Below are 21130 nucleotides of genomic sequence, written 5' to 3'. Positions count from 1 at the left end.
ATGTCTTGTAGAGTTGAGAACATGATTAGCAATTTATTATTGGTTCTGTTTCTGCTGTCAGCTCCAACAACTGTTTTAACAGGTAGGATTTTATTTAATTTGCATTTGTGCTAAACCCTTTTTTTGGTGCTAAACCCTGATTTTGAGGATATAACTGCTTCGATCCTCAACACACTTCTTGTTTTTAAGATTATAATGAAAATAGATTATAGATTAATTGATTGTTATGAACACGGATACAGAAAAATAGTGAAAGTTGATCATAAATCTTTAGTTTTATTATGTTTATTCAGAATTCGTAAATGAAAGTCACAAAGCATATTTGGAACATTTTATAAACAATATATTATACAAAGGTTGTGTTCATTTAGTCCTCTTTAAAATAATTTACAGTTGCCAATGTGATTTCGTTAGTATCGAGATGCTATTTTAGTTCATATTAATAGTTAAAATTAAATTTTTATTTTCAATTTTTTTTAATTTTAGGTTTAGATTTGAGTTTAGTTTTAACATTAAATAATGAAAAAAGTTTGACATTAAGCTTTATGGTTTTACTGAACTTTAACAGCCTTGCTATAATTAAATACATCGGTTTTATTTAACTTTAATAACCTTGTTATTATTAAGTAGCCTACATTGATTGATGAACAAACCAATATTTTTAGCAGGTTAAAAAAAGGGATTTTTTTTAAAGTTTGGGCCAGTTACATAATGGAATAAACTTTTACACCAATTGTCATCACATTATTTTAAAATTGTCATTGTTTTCTCTCACAGATTCCCACTCTATGCAGATTCTTGCAACTTACATTAAAGGAGTGACACCATTTCCTGAATTTAGTGTCACATTCATGTTGGATGACATTACAGTAGGACACTTTAATTCAGATACAGAGCAATACTTTACACGAGATAATACGACAAATGAAGATGAGACTGTTTCACATACCTATTCTATAGCAATCTATGCGCGCCCCTTTTTAGCGGGAATACTCACATTTGAAAACAATACACAAAGTAAGTCCAGCTGTTTTGCTGAAATCGCACAAAGATAATAATCTGATGTGTACAGAATCACATGCAGTTTACCTGTATAATGACAGTAGTCTTAACTTTTCATGGCTTAGTTTGTGCTCTGACATATACTGTTATCTGTGGGACCTTATGGCACTTTTCCACTGCATGGGACAGTTTGGTATGGCCCACTTTTGGGGGTTTTCCAATGTGTACAGTACCTGGTACAGTTTTCAGTACTGCTTTGGCTGAGGTTATTCCCTTTTGGAATAAGGTTATAACATAACAAAATGTGAATAGTGTTGGGAATAATTTCCAGATGTACTGTAGGTATTACAACACAAACATGTGTAAAAATAGTTTCAAATGTACATGGTGATTAGAAAGGCAGGTAAAGGGGGTTAAATGATTAATAATGAATAACCTGATGAAAACAATATTGATTTCATGTTACCTTCTTTGTAGTTCTAACTTTAATACACTTTGTCATTGACTTTTCAATGCAATATTATGCACATACATCTTTGTGCATGAAAGACCAGCAATTGACAGAAAACAAGCTACTTCATTTAAAATATGGTAGAAAAGTAATTATAAAAGAAGTGTGGATGATTTGACAGTATGATTGGCCTGACACATTTGTTCATTTAGTGGGCACCTTTATCTCAAGTGTCTTATGAATGAGATAGAAGCCCAAATCACAAGAAAAGCAGATGCAGTGACAAGCCTCGATTAGTTAGGCATTGCGTAAATGTGCATTTTTTAACAAACAAAAAGGACAGATGAAGAACATTCATTCATTTAATTTCCTTCAGCTTAGTCCCTTATTTATCAGTGGTTGCCACAGCGGAATGAATCGCCAACTATTCCAGCATATGTTTTACACAGCAGATCAGAAGAATAGCATAGACATAGAAATAGATAGACAAAGAATAAAAAGGGATGTTGGATGATCAAGTGTCGTCGAAAATTATGTCTTCTAGTTTGAAAAAAATAGCCAAAGATATTCCAAGTCATTCCACCAGCAGGGAACATTAAATAAATAAGAAAAATCGAGGGCACTTAACTAGGCAACAGAACAGAAAAATGAAAAAACAAAAGCATGTACCTCCAAACAACAAAAAACTCTTTGAATTAAATATAAATAAATAAATAAAATATAAAACTATTTGATAAAAGTCACAATTATGACAAAAATGACCAATCCCCAAAAACAAAATAATAATAATTATAGTAAAAGGTTATCCGGCCAGCAAATGCAGAGAAAATTGTATTCTTAAATAAGTAAATGTAATATTTATGCATGGCATAAGAATGATAGAGTTTATTTAGAGTTTATGTTCCTAGTGCAGTACCAAACTTAAATTACTGTTGTATATTGTGCAGTTGTTGAGGATAAACAAACAAAACAAAACAAAACAAAAAAAACCCAGAAGATCTGGATGTCACAGTTGACAGGCAGCCAAAAATTGTTGCAGTCAGTGTTTCCTCATTGCATGCATACATTTGTTGTAGATGATCAGTTGTTTGTGTGAAAGCAGTTTGTGGGCAGCATGGTGACTCAGTGGTTAGCACTCTTGCCTCACAGCAAAAAGGTCGCTGGTTCGAGTCCTGGCTGGGCCAGTTGGCATTTCTGTTTGGAGTTTGCATGTTCTCCCCGTGTTGGCGTGGGTTTCCTCCGGGTGCTTCAGTTTCCACCACAGTCCAAAGACACGCGCTATAGGTGAATTGAATGAACTAAATTGGCCGTAGTGTATGTTGTGTGTGTGTGTGTGTGTGAGAGAATGAGTGTGTATGGGTGTTTCCCAGTACTGGGTTGCGACTGAAAAGGCATCCGCTGCGTAAAACACATGTTGGAATAGTTGGCGGTTCATTCCGCTGTGGCGACCCTTAATGATTAAAGGGACTAAGCCGAAAAGAAAATGAATGAATGAATTCTAAAATAAATGTGGATGATTTGAAAATGTGATTGACTGGACACATACAGTTGAAGCCAAATTTATTGACCCCCCTGAATTATTAGCCCCCTGTTTATTTTTTCCCAAATTTCTGTTTAACGGAGAGAAGATTTTCTTCAACACATTTCTAAACATAATAGTTTTAATAACTCATTTCTAATAACTGATTTATTTTATCTTTGCCATGATGACAGTGAACTATATTTTACTAGATATTCTTCAAGACACTTCTGTACAGCTTAAAGTGACATTTAAAGGCTTAACTAGGTTATTTAGGTTAACTAGGCCGGTTAGGGTAATTAGGCAAGTTATTGTATAATGATGGTTTGTTCTGTAGACTAAAAAAAATAGCTTAAAGGGGCTAATAATTTTGTCCCTAAAATGTTTTTAAAAACAAATTAAAAACGGCTTTTATTCTAGCTGAAAAAAAAGACTTTCTCCAGAAGAAAAAATATTATCAGACATACTGTGAACATTTCTTTGCTATGTTCAACATAATTTGGGAAATATTTTAAAAAGAAAAAAAAATTCAAAGGGGTTAATAATAATTATTAATTATTAGGGGCTAATAGTTCTTCAATTCTGACTTCAACATTTGTTCATTTAGAAGGCACTTTTATCCAAAGTGCTTTATAAATGAGGATAATAGAAACCCAAATCACAAGAAAAGCAGATGCAGTGATTCCTGATTAGTTAGGCGTTGCGCAATTGTGCATTTTTTAACAAACATAAAGGACAGATGAAAAACATAGACTTATAAATAGATAGATAAAGAATCCAGAGGGAGAGGATCAAGTGTTGAGGAAAATGATGTGTCTTAAATCGTTTATAAAAACTGGCCAAAGACTCTTTGTCCTGCAAGTTGGCTGCAAAGTCATTCCACCAATAGGGACTCATAAAGAAGAAAGAAAAATTAGTAAAAATTTATGTGGCAAGGAATTGCAGAGAAAATTGCACACGTTGCAATCTTGACAAAAGTAGTTGTAGATCATCCAGGTACTTGTCACAAATGTGTTATAGATACTATGATTTTGCATACATTTTTCATTGTAGAGGAACATTTTATGATGATGGGCTTTTTACCATTGTGCATGCTTTTCATTTTAAAGAAATTTCAGCTGAACAAGCTACAAGCATAAACTCAAAAAAGAGATATTTGGTTGTAGTAATTATGTTAATTCCTTTATTTTTTTCTGAAAGGTCTTCAGCTTTATCAAATGATAAGTCACTGTGAGCTGCTGGAGAATGATAAGTCTGGACAAATGATAACAAAGTTTGCATTCAGTGGCTCTACTATCAATGAAATTCATTTTCATGACAACAAGTTAACACATCAAAGCACAAACGAAATGGCAACACTATTTCAGGAGTATTTCAAATGGCGTTATGAGAGTGTCTGCTACCCATCCTGCATCACAATTCTCAGAAATTACATTAAAAAAAGATGGCATCAAGTTAAAAGAAAAGGTTGGTCTCCTAATTTTCAGACATTTATTTACCTAGGATAGTTAAAAAGGTAATATTTCAGAATTTATTATTTCATTCACAGTGAAACCACGAGTCAGACTGTTTCAGAAAGCTTTAGATTCTGGAGGTGTTCGAGTGAGTTGTTTGGCGACAGGATTTTACCCTCGTCACATCAACCTGACCCTGTTGAGAGATGGACAGCCTGTATCTGATCATGAGGTCACTGGAGGAGATCTGCTGCCCAATGGAGACGGGACGTACCAGATGAGGAAGAGTCTGGAGATCAGAGCAGAGGAGAGAGAAAAACACAAATACACATGCGCTGTTAAACACCTCAGTATCGACAACAAACTAGAAGTCGCTTTAGGTAATAAGATCCAAAAACTTAAAAAAAATATCACAGAACTGTTTTTGATCTCTTTGTGAAGTTTTTAAATGTCTTGTTGCAGAATTTGACCCTGGTGTGCCATTTAAATCAGTGATTCCCACAATACTGACAGTTTTATCTCTGGTGTTGGTGTTTATAACTGGAGTCGTCATATATAAATGCAGGAATAGAAGAGCAGGTAGGATTTACATTGTAAGACTATAAAATATAATAAGATCAATCAAGCAATCATTTTTTTTCTTAATGCTTTTGACTGTAGATCAAGATTGTGGATCATCATCTAAAGTGAGTTATTCATCTGCTTCAAGTGAGTGCTTTATTTTTAAATATTATTTTGTCATTTTTGTATAAATTATTATTTTTTAAATAATTTCATGTTTTCAGTTTTATTTTTTTGCTTTCTGTTGTCTAATCAAAAGCTATTTTTATTTTAGCATCTGAAGAATGCATTGACGCAATAACACAACCACAACAGCAAGCTACTGAGATCAGTGAAACCTTAAGTAATTAAAAAACTGAAATTGTAAGCTTCATATACCAGTGTTAAGTAAGCCAAAAAGAGTACCAAACACCCAATGATGGCTGTTTATTGTACTGCGGGTATAATATAATTGTGCGATGGCTAATATATCTTTTTTATATTGTTGTACTGATGCCTCATGGCCATATTTTTAAACTGTTTTATTTAGTTTGCATCTCCACTTGTATATTTTCATTAAAAGTCTAAGGGCACATTCATTTATACTGAACAGAAAGCCTGAATGTTATATGTAGTCTTTCTACCTTAAACTTTTGTATGATTGACACTCGAGTGTGTCGTATTTTGTATTATTTAAATAAATTTGACATTTTAACCAATTGTTCCCAAAGTCATTTGTATGGTTTTTTTTGACATGCATACACATAATAAATATGATTATTATATGTTATTGAGATACAGTAAATGAGCAAAAAAACTAAATACAATAAAATAAAAGTGATTTTGTGTGCACAATAAAAATAATGACTATATGGTGCAGCAGAGAAGAAACTGTTGAAACTACAAGTCAAACTTATCCAGAAAGCAAACCCAGATTCTGGAGGGTACTTCTGCTCTGTCAGTCTGGACAATGTGTACTTTTACTTTTTCTTAAATACATTTTAGTGCTGTATTAGTACTTTTACTCCACTATTTTCCTTCAATCTGCAGTCAATATTTTAGTTTTTATTTCTTGTTCATTGTGATTGGCAAAGGTAGAATAATTTTGGATAAGTGTTACATTCCTGTGTTGTGTGATTATTATTATTTTTCCTTTCTCTCTCTCTCTCTCTCTCTCTCTCTCTCTCTCTCTCTCTCTCTCTCTCTCTCTCTCTCTCTCACTCTCTCTCTCTCGCGCGCGCGCGCGAGCTCTCTAGGTGCGTTCGACATAAAGCACAGCTGCAGCCGGTGATTAACGAGAATAGCCGAGCCACTCGCTGCAGAGCCATTTGAGCTCCAGCGAGGGGGAGCTTGAGCTCTTACTCCTCCTCCTGTAAGCTGTTTTAATGCGTACACAAACTCCACCCCTAACCCCAACCCCCAGTGACATCACTCATAGAAGAAGTGCAAGGAAGGAGGAGCTGGAGCTCAAGCTGATGCCTCATGCCTATATATAAATATGTGATGGTTTAGCTTATAAGTTATTTTCCTGACACGGAATTGTGGCGATTGTGTGATATCTGTTTGAGAAAGCTGATTTTCAACATACCTTTTATTGTTTATTCATGCTTTTTATATATTATTAGAATCAAAACAACAGATTTTTTTGGTGATTTGCAGGAGCTTACAGTAGATATACCGTGCATACATCAACACAGTTAATCACTTTTTCTTGATGCCTGATGGCACAGAATCCTCCTTAATCATAAGACTTATAAACTGTAAAAATGTAGTATCTGTGGTGAAAGAGAGACACTCCCATAAACAAACTACAAAGGGGTTATTTGGAGCGTCATCAGGCTTCTGCTGAACTTTTTGTTTTTGTTGTTTTTATCTTCCTCGTTCCTTGGTTGTTCAAAAAAAAATCTTGCAAGACTTGTTCCAAACTTTATTACACTTTTTATTAAAACTTTACACACCACATGCAATCAAAGCAGCTCGAGCAAAATGGCTCGCACATCTGAGAACATGATTGGCAAAGTATTGTTTGTTCTGTTTCTGCTGTCAGCTCCAACCTCTGTTTTAACAGGTAGGATTTTATTTAATATGCATTTGTGTTAAGTAGATGCAGTGTTTTGTATTTTGCTTTAGAAGACGCGTCCTGTGCACTTCGGTCCTCAACACACTTTCTAAGATTCCATTATCTTATGAATTTTGATGCAGAACAATTATGAAAACTAACCATGAATCACATTTACAGTGTCATTTAGCAGGCGCTTTTGTCTAATGTGAAAAATTCTGTTTTCACTTTGTCCAAAGGGAAAAATCCAAACATCTTTTCTGCTCATATAGAATGTCCTTTACAATGCATAATTGCAAAATATATAAAGAATAATCCAATGGTTACTTTAATTTATTACTTTAGATGGAATCGGAGTTTTTGTCCTTTTGAATTTGCAAACGGCAAAATAAAACTTGCAGAGATGTGAAATGGTAAATGGCAAAATGGTAATGAAACTCCCATTAGAAATAAATAAAAATTGAATAGCAGTGCATTTTTTCATGTAGTCACATGACATAAAATTGATGGCTTAAAGTAAGATACTTTCAGAAAAAAAATTATGCTTTTAGTTTTATCTAGGGGGTTTAAGGCAAATTGAATAAAACCATACTTTTTCGCTCCTATATTCAATATAAAAATGTACTTTTAATGAAAGACACGGTAGTTTCACTTTCTTCAGTGTATGCAGAGATTGCTCTTGGCTCGTTTCCCACACTGCCTGCAACAAATGCTGCAAAACTGGCTTAATTTAAAAATAGGTTGTGAAAAATCATGAGGAGGAGCGTGTTTGTAACTGACTTCAATATCTTTTGAGAGAAACACTCTTTTGGAATTTCATGAGCTTATTTAACTATTAAATTATCAACTAATTAACTATTAATTTAACTACTAAAATACCTAAAGGTACTCCTGATTTTAAAAACTTGAAAATGTTTTGACCTGTCTCAGACAAACATAGCAGACTTTCAAACTTTCAACTTAATTGTCACATTTAGGATTTTTTTTTACACACCACAACTCATGTGATTCTGTTATGTTTAGGTTTATTTTGACACTTGTCTTTATGCATTGCTTTGTTAATGTTTAAAGGGATAGTTCACCCGAAATTGAAAGTTTAAGCAGTGCTCACTCACTTTCCAGTGGGTTCAAACCTGTTCTTTGAGTTCTTTGTTCTGTTGAACAGTAAATAAGATATTTTTAAGAAAGCTGAAAGCGGTCACCATTGACATCCCTTGTAGAAAAAACAATTACAGGTTACATGTTTCCAGCTTTCTTCACAACATCTTCTATTGTGTTCAACAGATGAAAGAAACTCAGGTTTAAAAAATAGTGGAAGAGTGAGTACCTTTTCAGTTTTGAGCAAACTATCCCTTTAAAGTGGAAGTAAAGCAGTCAGTCAAGTTTACATTATTTTGTAAATTGATTTCCACTTTGATAATAAATATATATGACAAGCTTGATAATTGTAACCATTTTGAAGAAAAGTGCATGTTGGACTGTAGCTTTTAGCTCAAGGGCACAGCCATCTTGGAATATCGCTGTGTCTGACGTCACAGGGTTGGTTCCGTTCCCTCAGCTGAACAGACACAGTTGGAGTAATGGACTGAACATGGAGCCTAATTTAACCCAATGTGTGAAGTTATGGATGTGAATTGCAATTGCAAATGTAAAATACTAGCATAAAATGTATGTCTAATACAGCGTTATGTATGGTACTATACAAAAAATATTTATACATTTTCAATTTTTCTTTTTAAAAAACATTTCATTTGATGCGCTTTGGTTCACTCTCACGCTGGTGCAGCACTGCCTGACAAAGGGATTTACATTCAGACTAAGGATGCAATGATTAAAATTATACATGACTCCACGTTTTGTGGTCTTGCGTCCTCGTGTTCTCGTGTAACGTCATCATCAACTGCCAAAATTTCAGTTCCAGAACTCAAGACCGCAAGAACGGAGGATGTGTTAAAGTTCCCAGATGTGTTCTTCATATCCAGAATGCATCGACGCTTTATTTGCTGAAATTAGTATTCAAATTTGTTTTATTTATATTGTGCAACCTATATTTGTAAAGTCTTTATGCATAGTATATATTAAAAAGGGGAAAAAAAAACAATAAATTATTGTATGAATGCTGTAATATTTAAATAATTTTCAGTTATAAATGCGTGAAGGTCATGTGACCATCAGGAAGAACGTATCTCATTTCTCACAGGACACATTAGGTGTGTTCGACTTCATGCAGCGCTGCGCAGATCGATCGAAATCTGTCTTAAAGCAGTGCATGCTGGTTAGAAATGTTGTCCAGATTGATGCTGCGCCGACGCCATGTGACTGTCACATGTGGCATCAAAGTACCGCGACAGCGCTCCGAGATCAGACGACTGATTCAGCCCGTGCAGCATCTGAAGAGAGACTGCTTGAGCTGCGATGAAGACACGGATATTACACGACTGGCCGAGTTCACTGCATGACAACAACCACGTGGGTTTCGGGTTTATTATTGGACAAATTCCATCTCACAAATTTCAAAACCAAACAATTAACTTTTTATGCCCTCTCTATCTTACATAAATCATGCTTATTAAAAGACTACAAATATTTTACTGGAGTACCATCTTTTGTTAAATAATTTGTTCATAATGGCTAGATTATTTGCATAGGTTTATTTGGCCTTTTTATACAGACAGCATTCAGCTTCATGAATGATTTAAATGATACATTTTAATGAATAACCTAAATATTCAAATAAGTCTTACAGACTTGAAATAAAATAATTATCATCATTGATCCTGACACCCCTATAAAGATTTCTTAACAAATTAAGTTAAAAAATATTTTATTAAATATATAAAAAATAGGATTATTAAATATTCTATTTCCTGTCAAGCCATTTATGCAAATTTTTTTTAAGTGACACTGATGTACTCCTTGCTCTTTCCGGAAAATTTCTACTAAAAGTGTAGCTCATTTATTTTGCTCCTTTTGTTCAATCTTTTTGGATTGAAGTGCTTTTTAAAAAATGCTTTCATTATCCAAAAATAATCCTATTATCCTATTAATTAATGGATAATTATTTCCTTTTTATGTGCCCTCTCGTTTTCCCCTTATTTCTCATGCGTTTGTTATATATAGACTACTTAAATTTAATTCATAATTCCCTTATTGTTTAAAAATGAACTACAGTTTGTAGAGATTGTATTCTGATTTATTTGTACTGTATATCTTTTGTTGTTATTTCAATAAATAAATAAATGATCACACAATGTGATCGGTCATCATGACTGCCGCAACTTTGAGCCTCCGAAGTGTCTGGCTTGGTGGCTCCGTTTTCAACTCCGCCCCCGCCTCGGCTAATCTCGTTGATCACCGGCTGGAGCCGTGCTTCATGTCGAGCGCACCTATTCTCTGTTCTCGCGGTCTCCCGCGTTTGTTCTTCCGAGGTGACCTGGCAAGACCCAAGTCGGATCTCTGCGTTCTCGGAATTAAGAAACAGCCACAGTCAGGCAGTGTAATACAGAAAGGGAAGCAAAGTGCATCAAACAAACTAAAATATTTTTTTAAATATTAGATACACATCTGATGCTTGTTGGTATGATTGCCAGTAGTGTTGTCTCAGCTGACTATTTATTTCCTGTAGTTTGTTGCAATCGCCAGCTGGGTTTTCTATATATGAGATTACTGCTGAACAAACTACAACTCCCAGAACTCCCTGCGCTCATCAACTCCTGCAACAGCTGAGAATAATCCGGACACTCACACACAGCTGTTGATTATCTACACTAATTACAAGGACTAAACACACCTCACCTTCCTTCATTCACACATTGGACTAAATACAGTTTTGTTGCAATGTATTGTTCAGTCCATTACTTCAACTGTATTTGTTTAGCTGAGGGAACAAAACCAACCACATGATGTAAGACACAACTATATTGCAAGATGGCTGTGCCCTTGCGCTACAAGCAATAGTAAACCATGCCCTTAAAAATGGTTACAATAATCGAGTTTGTCAAATATATTTTCAAAGTGGAAATCAATTTGCAAAATAATGTAAACTTGACTGACTGCTTCACTTCCATTTTAAAGGCTCTGTTCATGCTAATTCATAAACATGTTTTATGTGTTATAAAGCAGACTATCCAGGGAATAGGATAGTATTTAATTTTCAATTAAATCTTTCAGTTCTTTTTCGCAAGTGTAAAGTGAAAGTGAATCAGTTGATTTCTAACTAACCCCTGATTGGAAAAGTAACCCAGTTTTTGTTCATTTCAAGCCTTGGCTGTTCTTTTTCCACAGATTTTCACTCACTGCGGATACTTGGAACTTACATTGGAACCCCATTCCCTCAAATACATTTCACATTTATGCTGGATGACATGACAGTAGGGCTCTATATTTCAGAAACACAGGAATTCATTGCACGAGATAATACTACAAATGAAGATGAGACTGTTAATGGCTTGCTTGCTGAAATAAAAGGTGCATTGAAGCCTTTTATGGCGGAAACACTAATATTTAAGAACAGTACAGAAAGTAAGTTCAATTATCCTATTGGAATTGCACAAGTTGATTCTACACAATCTGTGTCCAAAATTACAAGGTTCTGCATTTCTTGATTCCCCTTTTTTTAATCAAACGAATAATATTGCTAATTATATTGATTATAAAATAATAGGGCTAGTAATAGAACTAATAATATTGATCGTAGAAATTATTTAAGATCGAAAAAATGCTTTTATTCCAGTCAAACTAAAAAAAAGAAGAAAAAATATTATACAAGATACTGTGAAAATGGCCCTACACTGTTAAACATCACAGTGTTAGATTCGCACTTCAGATTTTTGACTCAATTTAAAGGTCATTTGGGTACTTTTCAGAAAATGTTTCATGGATAGGCTACTATTAATTCATACTTGCATACTTACTATGAATTAAAAAATTCAGCTAAAGAAGCAACATGTCAGGATTCTGCCACTCTTGTTAATTCTTGTTTTGGTGGCAGAGTCCAGTCACTAGTCCTGTCATGTCTTGTATGTTGTGCTCTGCTTGAGTTTTCTCGGGTCGAGCACTTGTCTTTTTCGTCATTGTCTGTCCTTGTCATTAGCCGCATTTCCACTATCGGGCCAGTGCGAGCCAGAGCTTTAATCGGGCCAGGCCGGGCCAATAGCCCGGGAGGTTGAGAAATGAGGCCGAAATCATGTTGCGTTTCCACTGTCGGGCTAGTTGCTCGCAGCGCGTCACGCAAACACCGCCCCCAGAACGTCCCCCGAATCAAACGTCACACAACCTGTCACACATCCCGCCCACTTCAGCGGGAACAAAAAACTCAAATTATAACCACAAACACAACCTGGCATCACTACGAGAGCTGGAAGCTGGAGAACACCGAAGCGATTGCTTTTGTACTGTTTGTGGTCTGTTGGTGTAAGGCCAGACAGCGATCCCTGGATAAGGACATTCGAGTTCGGCGGCATTTATTTTTTCTTCTTCTTAGTGAGTTGATCAAGCGCGATAGCAAAACAAATGTAAGGGAAGAAAGCATCTTGTCTCGTCTTTACCTGACAGGAAAACTCCGCCTTTGTACGTAACCCCGCCCCGAAGCCCCAGTTGGCCCTCCTTGGCCCAAGGTATTCGGCAGGCCGAAAAAGGCCGGACGCTGGCCCCAAGGAAGCCCCACTTTGGCCCGATTACGCCCCGGAAGTGATAGTGGAAACGCGTCTGGCCTTGGCTCGCCCTGGCTCGCTCGCTTTAGGCGCGATAGTGGAAACGCGGCTATTGTATGAAGGCCATCCTGGTTGCGCTCAAGCCGTGCGTGTTCCCGCTTGATGTGGGCGCATGAGGTTCGAACATGGTCTGAATGCACGTTCTTTTCCCGGTGTCTGTGTTTGTTTTGTCTGCGGCGTGATGTTTCATTCTCAGCGTCTCAGTCTAGTTGGTTTCGGATGACGCTGAGCGGGAACATTCACGTCGCATATGTGAGCGCACGGTAAGTATCTTTATTTATCGTGTGCTCGTGTCTTGCGTTCTGTTGTGTTTGTCGTGTAGCATGTGGTTTCATGTTGTAACCATGTGCTTTAGTGTCCTGTTTCATGTGAGAACGCGGTCAGTGAGCTCTCTCATTGGCTGCTAGTCCTGTTTGCATGTAAGATGGCTTGTTGTGTTTTGTTTTATGTGTTCTTTTGAGTCTTGTCCCACCCACCTTGTTATCCTATTTATTATTAATTTCACCTGTCCGCCTGTCTGTTCATTGGTTTGTTGTTCCTATTTATTCTCCTAGTGTGCTCTGTCCTGTCCGTCATCATTAATTCAGTGTCTATGTGTCTTCATTGAGGACATCATGAAATTTTGTCATCCCTGGTTCGTTTAGTATTTCAAAGTCTGCATGTTGCCATGTTTCCCCCCCACAGGGAGGTTTAAGTTATTTAGTTTTCCTTTTATTAAATAGAATAGTTTTCATTTGCTGCAATTGGGTCCTTGCCTCATCTCCTTCAACCCGTAACCCTGACACAAGCATAAACTAAAATAAAAGTATTATATTTTGTAGTACAGGCTGTTAGTTTAATCTGTTTTCTACTGACAGGTTCTCAACTTTTTCAAATTGCGTGGCATTGTGAGCTGATGGACAATGATATGCCTGGACAAATGATTTTGAAGATTGCTTTTAGTGGCTCCACTACAGATGAAGTGAGTTTTTATAATGACAATTTTACATGTCAGTGCCAAAACTACATGGCAACAGTCCCTGTTAATTTTAAGACGCATTATGAGAATGTAAGCTACCCAGTCTGCATGACGACTCTCAGGAATTATTTAGTAAAAAGACAAACTCAAGTAAATAGAAAAGGTAGGTCTTAAGGTTTTTTTCCTAACCTTTATCTACCTTGGATTGTGAAAGGGCCACATCTGAATAACATACTTGATTTCATCCATAGTACAACCGAAAGTCACACTGATTAAGAAAGTACACTCAAAATTTGGAGGGTTTCGCTTGAGCTGTTTGGCGTCAGAATTTTACCCCCATTCCATCAACCTGACCCTGTTGAGAGATGGACAGCCTGTATCTGATCATGAGGTCACTGGAGGAGATCTGCTGCCCAATGGAGACGGGACGTACCAAATGAGGAAGAGTCTGGAGATCAGAGCAGACGAGAGAGAAAAACACAAATACACCTGCTCTGCTAAACACCTGGACAAAAACCAAGATGTTGATTTTGGTAATGAGGTGTACAGTGACAACTTTCAACACATCACTGAACTGTTTCTGATCCGTTTCTCACTTGCTTTTAAATATGTTTGTTGCAGAATTTGACCCCAGTTTCCCAGTTAAAATAGTGATTCCTGTAGTGGTGCTTTTGTCTCTGGTGTTGGTGCTTACAGCTGTCCTCATACACAAATACACGAATAAAGGAGGTAGGATTTACTTTGTAAGAAATCATAATCACCTGAAGATAAATCATCGTTTTCAAATTTTATTAACGCCCCTTTGCTTCAAGCGAGTGATTTGCTTTTAAATATTGTCATTTTTTGTGTAAGTGACTACCAAAATATTGTTTCTTGTCAATAGTTGTATGTTAGTTTTATTTTTTTCATATTCTGTTGACTAATAAAAAATATTTGCTGTCATCTAAAGAAACCATCACCACAGCATCACCGCCTGAACAACAGGAACCTATTGAGATGGGTGGAACATCACGTAAATGAAAAACAAAGAAAAGTACAAAGATTACCAAGCATCTAGTGATTATGATTCTAGTGTATGTTGTACTGCAACTAGAATATAATCTTGTGATAGCAAATTCATCTTCTGTTATTTGTCTAGAGGTGGCTCATTTAGCCACAACTTCTGCTTTAAAAGCAATACTATTTGTTGAATTTTTTTAGATTGCAGCTTTTCTTTTTTCCCTTTAGAAATCTGAGGGCACATGCACTCAAGAGTTGATTTTATTACAATGAACAGAAATCTTAACATTTTTGAATGGTTTATTTGTATTCTTTCTCCTTCAGAAGTTTATGGTTAATTCAGTGTTTGACTTGCTGTTAGTTAGAATTTGTGAAATTTACCAGCAAATGTCTTTGTATTTTGAAATGTTCCTTTTAATTTTACATTCAAACCAATTGTTCAAAACGTTTTTGTTTTCTATGTTAATATGCATTTGAAATATTGTTTTATAAATGTAAAAAAAGATGTGTAAAAAATATTTCTAAAAATTATTTCATAAGCACAACAAACAAAACGGACAACTTCATGAGGCTAAAGTGAAGAAATTCTGCTTAAAAAAAATTTTTTTTTACTCTCGCCACATCAACCTGAACCTGCTGAAAGATGGACAGTTTATATCTCTACAGTTTTTCACCTCATTAGTAATGGTATTATTCTATAGAGCAAAACATCAATAACAGCAGCAATAAGAAAAGTAGTGGCTACAGTTGGAGCCATTAGTCGCTAAACAGACCAATGGTTTTATAGTAAACATGTGAAATCCTGAAATTCTTTATTGTTGTCTGCTTAATGAATGCATTGGTTTGTATCAAATATATCAGCCAAAATGTGGACTAAATAAAAATGATTAAGAAACACAAGAAAATGTTGTTGATTTTCACATTGACTTTAAATTAATCTTCATTTTTTCCTAGAAGAACTAAAACAACACACATAGCTGTTTACAAATCACCATTTGGTGAACTGTGCTTTCTTTATCCATATTTGTAAGTCACTTTGAATTAAATAAACATACAATAAAAAAATGATGATTAATGCCAATTTAATTAATGCCGAGTTCAGACTGCATGATTTTAGCCCTGATTTTGACTCGCTGACAAGTTTTGAGAAATCGCTGACAAATGCCTGAAATCACAGGCAAATCATAAACAATTGTGTCTCACCTGGGTTTGAAGGGAATTAGCAATTTCTCTTCAACAATTTTTTTCTAGAACTAGTTTTTTGAAAAACTCTCGTTTTTATTTTTATTTCAGTTAACGCTTCAGTTTTTTTTTTTAATCAGATGGATTCATGTTTACTGACTTGCTAAACAAGAAAATCTGGGAAGCTATAGTTATCAGCGATCAGTAAAGGCTCACTTCTCTCAAAGAAGGAGTGAGGTTTTGTAGTGAGCAGAATTGAGTGCTGATACAAAGTGCTAGAAATATGTGCAACAATATTTTTGTCTTTTTGTTTTTACTTCCAACTGCAGCTCCAAAAAGTTCTTCAACCTGCTTAATAGGTCAATCATGTTTTTTTTAATCCCTATATCAGTACTATAAGTAATATTAAGTACAGCAATTAAAAGTTAGGAGCGTCAAAATTCGGCCATAACTCGACCTGTACATTTTGACTGATTGCTTTTTAAATGCCTAAAGCCGTTTACAGCCTGACATTTTTCAAATGTGCGCACATATTTATATCACCCATTATTCTGATTATGTACATTCTCTAAACTTTTTCCACACCTCACTTTGCTTTAGTTGCTGGTGTAACCAAAACGTAATCGCCAGAGGCAAGTCTCCATTTCATAATTCTTACCGACCTTTATCACGCCAATCGAAATATGCGGTCGCTCATTTACGGTCAATCCCGTCGGTTTCAGGCAAAAATGTTTAGCTCCAAAACAGAATCTACTTCCAGTAAGGCTAACCTACAATCTAAAATCTTTGAAAGACAGCTAAATTAGCTCGATAAAGTTGGTTTTAGGTTTGATATTCGCAGGACATTCATGCACGCATTTTTAGGGATCATCTGCAAATTACATGTCTGTCTACATTAGATTTCTGTATTTCAAAGATTACTAGATAACTGGATAACTGGTACTAACTAGTTGTTAACGTCACAAGACCTAATACAGTATATTATAAGACTTCATCACAAGGCCTGCCGAACTTAGGCTGCAGTTTCTCTGCCCATCAAAGAAGCCCGTGACTCCTGCTCCGGGACGGATGTTTGACGGTTGGTTATCCCCTAGCGGCAACCTCCCGCTCTCCCTCGGGAAGCCAATACGGAAGTAACTGAAACTGCAATTCATCAAAATTCAGCTAGTCCTGGCTCCATAATAGAACAAATTGCAATTGAGCCCACTGTTAGAATGGCCAACTTTACAGCAGAAAAAAAGGTGTTTACAGCCTGGTACAAAGAACGATTTTGGTTCATATAGCTATTATTACCCTCCATGACAACTGTAAGGGGGGTGCATTTTTTTATAACTCATCCATTTCCTTTATATTAGGTTATATTAAGTTTGCATAATTAAGGGCGTGGCCACTTGAGTGACAGCTAGGTCTGGCTGGTCCGTCACTTCACCTCAGTTGAATCCGGCAGATTAGCCACTGAGCTCGACATATTCATCATATTTTTGTTTTGTTTTATGTGGCTTTACACAGTCAGCTGTCTTTGGGAATTATTTCCTACAATTATCAGATGATATGGGATGCTGTGTGCATTTAATTGTGCATCGTGGGTGCGATGACGCGCGAACAAAATGGCGACGGTTGGCCGCGTCTACTTGTAGCTTCTTTTGCAGTGTTCAGAAACCTATGGGTGACGTCACGGATACTACGTCCATATATTTTACAGTCTATGGTTATCCCATGTCCTCTGTTCCTCTTGCTGTACCAATGCAGGAGCTGCTTCACGTAAAGGCTGACTAACAGTTTTTGCCATTTTACTTCCGTTATATATACATAAGTAACGTACGCTGTCCCATCTATCAAAACCGTGCTTTTGCCCTTGGGCCCTGTGAAAGCACTCGACGTCACTTGAATACGCCCCTCCCAGTGATTAGCATAGGCTTTGCATACAGGTTGAAGTTGAAAATGAAATCAAAAATGAAAACTGAAATAGATTAAGTGTCAATAAAAGGAAAGCTTAAATGTACATTTTCATTTGAATTGTGTCACTATAATAGCGTGATGTAACGCCACGCCAGCAGAGGGAGCCCTCGCCCGACTACTGACTCAGTTCCGCTCCCTCTCCCTCTACTTCCTGTTTGTGCTGTATTTCGGGGGTGTCCAAACTCGGTCCTGGAGGGCCGGTGTCCTGCAGATTTTAGCTCCAACTTGCCTCAACACACCTGCACGGATGTTTCTAGAAAGCCTAGTAAGTGCTTGATTAGCTAGCCCAGGTGTGTTTGATTGGGGTTGGAATTAAACTTTGCAGGACACCGGCCCTCCAGGACCGAGCTTGGACATGCCTGCTGTATTTCAATGAGTGCTCAGGCCATGCTTCTTTGCGAAGTATTGCCAGTTTACCTGCCTTACCAAGCGTTATTCCAAGTGACTTTCATGACTGCTATCCTGTGTATGACCCTGCCTGCCTTGATCACGTACGTTCTCTGTCTTTGCCCTTTTGATCTGTTTTGGACTGATTGTTGTGTTACTGAACTGCCTGCTCTTATACTTCGTCGCCTGGATTTGCCCCTGTGTTTGTTGTTTGGATTGGATTGCTTATGTGTTGCCGACTCTCTGGTTGTTTACTCATTGATGTCTCTGCCTAACCCCTTAAATAAACTTCTGCACATGGATTCTAACACCGCCTTAGCCTCCATGTTACACGTGAACATTAATAACACGCTTTGTAAATATTGTGTTTGCATTTTATTTTTCAGTTTGGCTTTTTATTTTAATATTGGCAGTCTTGACGCGGAAATGCAGTGACAATGAAATGTTAAATCGGCAAGTTCATTTCAATTATTGCTTTGACAGGGATGATGTGTTGTCAAAGTGAAAATGAAAATTAAATCATTTCATTTTCAATTTTGGCAGATATTTTGTGAACAGTGTTTTAAAATTAAATTGTTAATCTGATTTTCATTTTAATTTACAATGTTTATTTGATTTATTTAAAATTGGCAGGAATTACCTTCCATATTGATGATATTAGTGTCTTAAAGTGAAATAAACAGAGTTTCAAAGTTCACAAATGCCGATGTTAATTAATAATTTATACGACGAGCAATCACCAAAGCAGCTTACAAGCAGAGAGGCTTCTCGAGACTGCTGGTAAATGATGATGGACGCGATTGCAGGTAATGCAAAATCCAATGGTGAGTGTTCCCAATTGAACTATGAATTTAACCATTATTTCAACTCCGTCACATATGTAGATTAAATAAAAATATCTTAGAGCTGTAAGAGTCTAAATTTTCATATGCATTTGTTTGTATGGTCATTTTCACCAAAGAAGGCTCACACAAATTGTAAAGGCAGATACTGATTAGATCAGGGCCTGGGGCTTGACTTACCCTGCTTTCTCAAGTTTAACAAACCTGCAATTTTGAAACGGAAAACCCAGAGTTTCTCTCATTTCAGGGTTAAAATACTCTGAGTTTTCCCTTAACCTCCTTTCTGAAACGGGCCCCTGGTGTGTGGACTTTCAGGGTTTTACGATTTGGTCACATGTTGATTGGTCAGTTTGAATGTCTCAGCATTTGGGCTTTGGTCACATGGTTAAGAAAGAGACAAAATAGCTGGTAAACTTTGCTCTGTCTCTTTTCCTGGTCTGCGCTCTCCTGCTCTGCTCCTCTCCTCTTTCTTCTCTGCCTCTTTGAGGCCTACTTACTCTCTTTGTCTCTCCCTCCCCCTGTCTCTCCTTCTACTTCTGGTAATTCATTTTACATTTCAGCTGGGTACAATTTATATAATATGTTTTATCATTTCATATTTGATCATTTTATACAGTTAATTTGTAATTAATTCAGTTGTAACCATAGAGAATTATTGTAATTAAATCATCTCATTTTCAAGTATTTGTGAATTACTTTTGATTTAACATCAACGCTTAATTACTCCATATTGCAATTCAATACAATCCCAAAATATCAACGCTCTCCCACGTTTTAAGCTATTAATACTGTCCTAAAATTGCAGAAGAATAGTTTGACTAGAATGTACAGTCTTTTTTACCATCAATACTGATAACACTTTAGTCACTAGGCAGAACTACAGTTCGAACCGCTGTGGTTAAAACCCATTCTTACAGAGCCACCAGTACAGTTGTTGATTTTAAGATTGACTTTGAGCTAACCTGCATTTCTGCATTATTTCCATTTTGCATACCAACTGTTGATTCAACCGCAAGACTTTGTTAACTGTGCTTCCTTTATTCTTATTTTTAAGTCGATTTGAATGAAATCCTGTGCTTAAAAAACAAATGCACTGGGTTTTTTCCCCCTAAAATAAAAATACTAATAAAACATTATGTTTTACAGATGATACCAGCTTAAATCACACTTATTTTAATATCCTGACACTTCATAGTATACCCACAGTAAACCCATTTCCAGCTTTGTTTTGTTTACAGTGAAGTTTACATTATTAGCTTTCAGCATGTTTTTTTTTTTTTTTTGCTCATTGGCAAATTCATTGAGACATCTTACATATCTGAACAAAACAAACTGTTAGCATTTATATAAAGTCTCTAGATTATAATAGTTGATTTATGATCAGTTCCTATAAAACTCCAACCCTTAGTTTAGCTCCAACCCTTCTCCAACACACTTACCCGTACACTCGTAACGATTTTTGCAAATCACTCAATATTTAACTGTAATATGAACTGTATTTTACTGTAGGATACTTATGTGGCATGTTACTGTATTTTAAAGTTGCATTGTGAAAACTACTGTATATTTTAAATACATACAGCAAGATACAGTGCTGTAAATGTAATTACAGTATCTTTGCTGTGATTGATTTACAGCAAGTTACTGTAAATTCTACAAAAAATTGTTAACAATCTAGGTTTCAAACAAGCCTGAAGGACACTTTTAGTTTGATCAGTTGTGTTTAGTTAGGCTTAAATCTAATATGTGCTGGGCCCATTAAGGACAAAATGACAGTTTTGCGGCATGTTACTGTATTTTAAAGTTGCATTGTGAAAATGACTGTATATTTTACAGTAACGATATACAATACTGTAAATACATAGAACAAGATAAATGGTGTTGTAAAAGTAAACAGAGTATTTTTGCTGTAACTGATTTACAGAAAGTTACTTCTGCAGGAAACTGTTAAGTGTTAGTTTCAAGCAAGCCTGAAGGACACTTTTAGTTTGATCAGTTGTGTTTAGTTAGGCTTATGCCCCGTTTCCACTGAGTGGTACTGTACAGTACGATATGGTTCGGTACGCT

At 36.1% G+C, this 21130-nt stretch overlaps 2 protein-coding genes across 2 annotated transcripts; both read left to right on the top strand.

Moving 5' to 3' along the window:
* Positions 1 to 5653, top strand: LOC130219888 (major histocompatibility complex class I-related gene protein-like). The gene is made up of 7 exons (XM_056452383.1): positions 1 to 82; positions 778 to 1017; positions 4173 to 4439; positions 4522 to 4806; positions 4889 to 5005; positions 5087 to 5134; positions 5262 to 5653. Exons 1-7 carry the CDS (start codon positions 1 to 3, stop codon positions 5336 to 5338), a joined length of 1116 nt encoding a protein of 371 aa, XP_056308358.1. The 3' UTR covers positions 5339 to 5653.
* Positions 5654 to 6930: 1277 nt separating this feature from the next.
* On the top strand, positions 6931 to 15135 carry si:dkey-52p2.5 (uncharacterized protein LOC100334758 homolog). The gene is made up of 6 exons (XM_056451860.1): positions 6931 to 7034; positions 11310 to 11546; positions 13594 to 13857; positions 13946 to 14227; positions 14316 to 14423; positions 14644 to 15135. The coding sequence occupies exons 1-6, from the start codon at positions 6953 to 6955 to the stop codon at positions 14712 to 14714; spliced, it is 1044 nt and encodes a 347-aa protein (XP_056307835.1). The 5' UTR covers positions 6931 to 6952; the 3' UTR covers positions 14715 to 15135.
* Positions 15136 to 21130: the final 5995 nt, after the last annotated feature.

The sequence above is a fragment of the Danio aesculapii genome, chromosome 25 (assembly GCF_903798145.1).
Source record: "Danio aesculapii chromosome 25, fDanAes4.1, whole genome shotgun sequence".
Lineage (NCBI taxonomy): Eukaryota > Metazoa > Chordata > Actinopteri > Cypriniformes > Danionidae > Danio > Danio aesculapii.
This window is presented reverse-complemented; position numbering and strand designations above follow the sequence as displayed.

What these genes read in the sequence shown, in the direction of transcription:
- si:dkey-52p2.5 (XM_056451860.1), top strand. Translation starts at nt 6,953, where the DNA reads ATGGCTCGCACATCTGAGAACATGATTGGCAAAGTATTGTTTGTTCTG. An exon ending in ATTTAAGAACAGTACAGAAA is followed by an intron (nt 11,547 to 13,593) that starts GTAAGTTCAATT and finishes TTCTACTGACAG; the next exon opens with GTTCTCAACTTTTTCAAATT. An exon ending in AACTCAAGTAAATAGAAAAG is followed by an intron (nt 13,858 to 13,945) that starts GTAGGTCTTAAG and finishes TTTCATCCATAG; the next exon opens with TACAACCGAAAGTCACACTG.
- LOC130219888 (XM_056452383.1), top strand. Translation starts at nt 1, where the DNA reads ATGTCTTGTAGAGTTGAGAACATGATTAGCAATTTATTATTGGTTCTG. An exon ending in TCCAACAACTGTTTTAACAG is followed by an intron (nt 83 to 777) that starts GTAGGATTTTAT and finishes TTTCTCTCACAG; the next exon opens with ATTCCCACTCTATGCAGATT. An exon ending in CAAACTAGAAGTCGCTTTAG is followed by an intron (nt 4,807 to 4,888) that starts GTAATAAGATCC and finishes GTCTTGTTGCAG; the next exon opens with AATTTGACCCTGGTGTGCCA.